This window comes from Propithecus coquereli, unplaced genomic scaffold (assembly GCF_000956105.1).
Source record: "Propithecus coquereli isolate 6110/MARCELLA unplaced genomic scaffold, Pcoq_1.0 Scaffold491, whole genome shotgun sequence".
Lineage (NCBI taxonomy): Eukaryota > Metazoa > Chordata > Mammalia > Primates > Indriidae > Propithecus > Propithecus coquereli.
In genome coordinates this window covers 1,885,301-1,890,822 of record NW_012150741.1, presented here as the reverse complement: position 1 = coordinate 1,890,822, position 5,522 = coordinate 1,885,301, and the positions used below count along the sequence as shown (strand labels likewise).

Sequence of the window (5,522 nt, the reverse complement as noted above, 5' to 3'; positions counted from 1 at the left end):
TCAATGCTGAGTTTGTTTTACTTAACGTTTCCCAAGCTTATTTAAGAGAACACTTTTTTTCTGAGAAATATCTATAAACATCTTTAGGAACACTGGTGTTCGTTGCTAGAACAGTTGAAGAAATGTAAATCAACTCCAGTAGTGATTAAAACTGGTTTACTTTCCCAGGCTTCTACAGATAAAATTAATTTATTCTACAAGATCAATACTACCATGGGAACTCAACACTTGGCAAATAATTTATAAGTAAGATGACCTCAACAAGACTAAGTTTGCCCTTCCTGGCAAGACATCTTTAAACTTAAAAAACTCAGGCTTTCAGTAAAATAGCCTAAGCAGGAAGAAGCATATAACAAAACATCACATCACTTCTCAAAATATACTTTCCACATATCTAGTATAGGTTCAAGAGAATCTTCAGGGTCCGGAAAAAATACACTGAACGAATAGGGACCAAACAAAACGTGACTCATGCATTTATGGAGCATCTGGTTTTACGGGAGAGACATTGCTAAAATCATCCCTCGGATAAATGTTTAACTACAAACTCAGAGAGCACATCATATCCTGCCTTCCCCCACCCCACCCTCAGCAAAACCCAATTAAACTTTGGGCTTCTTAGAGGAAGTGACATTTGATCTGAGTTCTAAAGGCACAGGGAATAACATAAACAAAGTTATATGGTGGGTCAAATGGGCAGATTCAAGGAACTGAAAAGACGGGAATTGTGGCTAACGCTCTGAAAATGAGGCAGAGTAACACAAGATGAAGCGAGGGAAGTTAAGACCAGATCATGAAGGACCTTGCAGAATACATGAAAGATTTTTTTTATCCTAAGAGCAACAGGAAGTTCCCGATGAATTTCAAGAAAAGGGATAACATGGTCAGACTGGTATTTTTAAAAGAAGACAGAGCCTGGAGAGCAAACTAGAGGGGGATGAGGTAGTTGCAGAGAAATCAGTTAGTAAATTAAAAAGAAATTGGTGCCACTCAGTAAGGCAGGGAACACTAAAATAGCTCTAAACAATGTGAGTGGGAATTCAGTTTGGTTTCTGATATGCTAACTTTGAGGAGCCTCTGAAACATTCACATAGAAATGTTGAATAGGCTCAGAGGAGGGATCTGGGCTACAGATGTAAATTTGGGAGTCAATATACAGATGGTAATTGAAGCTGTGGTCTTGAGTATCTAGTTAGACAATATTTAGTGAGAGGACAGTCTAGAACCAAGTCTTAAGCAACTCAAACATTTAGTGGCTGAGTCTCAAAGAATCAATATACAAAAGTCTGAAAAGAAATAATCACAAATGAAAAATGAAAACCCAAGTGTAGTATCACAGAGTTGTGATACTGTAAAATATAACCTGGCACACAACTCCTAAAATCCTCAAACTCTCCAAAGTGATCTGTTTGTATGCTAATGAGTTGACTGATGGCCAGCAGCCCATAGGTAGCTTCAGGATGGGGGCTGGCCACCTGGTCACTGGAAGGACCAGGACACGATTAGAGGGTTGTGACTTTCAGCTCTACCCCGCAACCTTGGAGGAGCAGAAGAGGCTGAAGGTTAAGTCAATCACCAATGGCCAATGGTTTAATTAGTCATCCCCATGTAATGAACCCTCCATAAAAACCCAAAAGGACAATTCCTGGAGGTTGGCCAGCCTGAGAGGGCATGGAAGCTCTGCACCCTTTCCCACATGCCTTACTCTGTGAATCCCTTCATTTGTACCCTTTGTAACATCCTTTATAATAAACCAGTAAATGTGTTTCTCTGAGTTCTGTCAGCTGCCCTAGCAAATTAGTCAAACCCAGGAAAGGAGCTGAGGGAACCCCAATTTATAGCCAGTGAGATGCATAGGTAAAACCACCTGGAGCTTCTGAATGGTATTCAGAAGTCTCAGGGGAATGAGCCCTCAACCTGTGGGATCTGATGCTATCTCCAGGTAGAATCAGAGGACACCCAGCTGGTGTCAGCTGCAGAACTGATTGCCTGCTTAGTGTATAGGGAAAACACTGCCACACATCTGGTACAGAAGTCTTCTGTGTTGATTATTATTGAGGGAGGGAAGACAAAAATCACGTTCTCCCCCCCAACTCAGACAAGGAAACAAAGTGTTTTAAGGAAGGAGTGGCCAATAGTGCCAAATGCTGTTGAGAATTAAATAAAACGAGAACTAATACTGGCCATTAGATTTAACACCATTGGCCTTTGGTGGTCACCACTGGTGACCTTGGTGAGAGCTCTCTGGATGGAGACAGTAGCAGAAATGGAGTGGGGTGAAGAGTAGGTGGCAAAGGGTGACTTCAACTAATAACTTCTCAATGCAAACTAAATTTAAACACCAAGTGAGTTGCAAGTCATTCAATTCTACAAGTGAATAAACATTTCTGTGAAACCATCTGTATTCTTACCCAGTTGTTTTCTTGACTTTGTTTTAGAATGAATCTCTTCTGCATCATCTAATACAAGGTTCATATACTCATCAAAACCCTAGAAAAATAAGCCAATTGACTGTCATCTTCAAGTAAAATCACGTCCAAACCATTCTAAATGAGTACGCCTATCTAGACACAGAAATGACAACTTCAGAAATTCACCTCTCCAGATCTTTTAGCTAAAACACTGTGTCCCACCTGAGGCCTCTTTTTACATAACAAAGGAAACTAGAATGTAGTCCAAATTACTTCTTCAACCTTTTGGATTTGGGATTTCATTAGATATGCCAACAAGCCATTCTCCCTTTCTTTTATAACCTGCCCAATATAGAATATGTGTGTACATACGTGAATTACCTTCTACCACTGCACTCCCCATGTTCCCCACAAACACCATAACCATTACCTACTTGTCTTCCAACTGGTAAATGGGAAAGGGGAGATTACTGATGGAATTTCTGGTGTGTAAATGAAATACTAAAGTGTCTTAACATAATACCTCTAGCCATACTTTATCTTTCTTTAAAATATTACTGAGGGTATCCTGCTATCCTGGAAGTCTTGCTCAAGTGATCCTTCTGCCTCAGCCTCTGGAGTAGCTGGGACTACAGGCGGGTACTAGTACACCTGGCTCAAATGACATTTAAAAGTTAATTTTCCCTCTCTTTTTTTGAATTACCTATTCCATATCAACTAGAACAACGAAAAGGCTAAATTAGTGGGCCCCGAAAAACATTCCTTGGGTTGGATCTTTGATTTTTTGTACATTGCTCTGGCTGACCATTTTCTGTGAAATCTTTTTCTAGAATGAGATGCTCTGAGATAAAAATAGCCTGGATACTCACAATGATACAGCCCTCTATCCGCATATTCACTTGCTCATAGAGCCACACCTGAATCCGGGATCTCTGAAATGGTCACAAAAATAGAGAATTTTTTTAAAAAGTAAACAAAATCGAATCACTTTCGTCAAACAATAGAGAAATACAGCTCATAAAAAAAAAAAAACTTTTAATGAACATAAGTCAAGAGTTTTAAGACAATTCCATGTCTAAGAATTGTTAACCAAGAATGGTTACTTGCCAAGAAACATTTTTATTTAATAAATGCTATATTGGGACTGTCCAAGCTAATAATTTTCCTGTGATCTTGGGACTTAATGGTATTTCTTACTTCTAGTCTCAATACATTTAGAGTGAAAACCGATGACACTATAGCACAAACCACTAATTTCTAATGATCAACGACTTCTTTCTTATCTCCTATAGCAAAATCCAGCTCCAAAACAGAACCTTCTCTAGGTTCTCAGTTTTTCCATGTCACATACCTGGCAATCAATTCTGGTAGTTAAAAATTACAATGGCTTGAAATTAATCTGTTTTTCAATTATGTTGTTTGTCCCACTCTAAAATTTAAGTTGCTAAAAACCTCCCCACAGAAAAGCAGCTGCCACCAAGCTCTCAATCTACCCCTCCCTTCTTCCTTTTTTAGTGTCTTTTTAAAATTCACGTTTTCCCACAGGTAATAAATATACCACCTTTTCACATGGTTTAAGTTGATTGGGTTTTTCTTCCAATGTTTCATCTTAGACGGTATAAAGGAGAAAAGGTTCCAATGTTCTGGCCACAATCACTACTAACAAAATACCAATGCCCAAACACCATGTCATGTCTGCAAAGATATACTTTCTGAAATTAATAATTCTGATTTTGCAAAGTAATGATAGCACAATTCTTTGTATGCTTGGAGTTGGCATGATTATTCACCATTTGAGCTTTTCCTCCATCTTTCCCCTTAATTATCCCTCCAATCTCTAGTTTCATCTATTTTTTTAACTCTAGAACACAGCGATCAGGGAAGTTGACACAAATAACCAAATAAATTCATTTTTTGCTTAAAAAGTAGTTGCGAAGCAATTAATTTACTTACATTTTGTAAATATCTGAAGATGAGGTTCTGCACCACAGCGGTTAAGGAAAAAGTTTAAAAGTAGCATAGACTCAGCTCCCTGAAACTCTGGGAATCTACCCACATACCACTTTTATTTTCTGAACGGGAGATCGGGTGCCTACGCAACGAAAAGCGCCCAAATGGGCATTTATTAGGGGTCCCCTAGGAGCTCCTTATTCTCCTGGAGTTTCCGTGTACCGACATCTTCCTCATGCCCAAGACCGTTAACTCCGCTTTTACTGGGTACCTACTTAATGTTGTCTTACTTCCGCTCGTCCCCTCCATTCCTGCATTCCCCACCGCAGGGGTCTGCCCAAGCCCACCTCCCGCCCCTCACCGTTTTTCCACTACCCGCTCTTTCTCCCTGTCTCGTCGCCCCGGGGGCTCATGGGATGTGGGTCCGCACTGCGCTCCCTCGGGTCGGCTCCCAGCCTGCGCCTTCGCACCCGACATTCTGGCCCGAACCTCCTGGTCCTGACATCCCGCGTAGGATACGATGGGCTGCACCATCACCTTCTGCACTTTCTGGCCCTGGCCACGGTACGCCATGACGGAATCTCACAAAGACCACACTGACCCGCACGTTACTTCCAAAAGCAACTTCCGGAATAAAAAAACCGGAAGCGGAAGTGCATGGTGGTTACATGGAGACGTGGGCGGCTCCAGGAAAAGACCTCTCTAGCCATGAAGTCGCTTTTCTCTGTGCTTCATAGCATCCGGGGGAGGCCAAATGAGGCTACGGCACTTTGGAAGCTGGGTGTATCCTACAGCGACACCTGGCGGGAGGCGGAAGGAGGCGCCGAGGGGTTTCGGTATGGCGGCCGCTGAGGGAGGCATGCCGATGTGTCTTCATTTTCTGAGTTGGCTTTAAGAGCCAAAATCATCTCTGCGTATCTCTGTCTGTAAAATGACTTAATTTAGTGCTTTCCCTGAGGCCTGTTTTTCTGGAATTTGGGCTTGATAGCAGCATTGTGGTGGAAAGGGCAGGACAGCAAGAATCCCAAACGCCAGGCCTTCCACGTCTGGCACTCACCCACCAGCAGTCTGAATTCCAAAGCCAGACGCTGTGGTTTGCTCCAGTTACCGATTCAACTCTCATCAACCTTGTGAAGAATCATTGTTAGGGTGGCAACCGAG

The 5,522-nt window shown here is 41.7% G+C and overlaps 1 protein-coding gene across 1 annotated transcript in view; it reads right to left on the bottom strand.

Moving 5' to 3' along the window:
- SNRPE (small nuclear ribonucleoprotein polypeptide E) overlaps positions 1-5,014 on the bottom strand; it is a 108,107-nt gene extending 103,093 nt beyond the window's left edge. The window contains exons 1-4 of the mRNA XM_012655904.1: positions 4,881-5,014; positions 4,365-4,391; positions 3,281-3,343; positions 2,412-2,490 (exon numbers count right to left, since the gene is read on the bottom strand). Of these exons, the coding sequence (XP_012511358.1) occupies positions 2,412-2,490; positions 3,281-3,343; positions 4,365-4,391; positions 4,881-4,934 (223 nt within the window). The 5' untranslated portion in view covers positions 4,935-5,014. The remainder of the gene's footprint in view (positions 1-2,411; positions 2,491-3,280; positions 3,344-4,364; positions 4,392-4,880) is intronic.
- Positions 5,015-5,522: the final 508 nt, after the last annotated feature.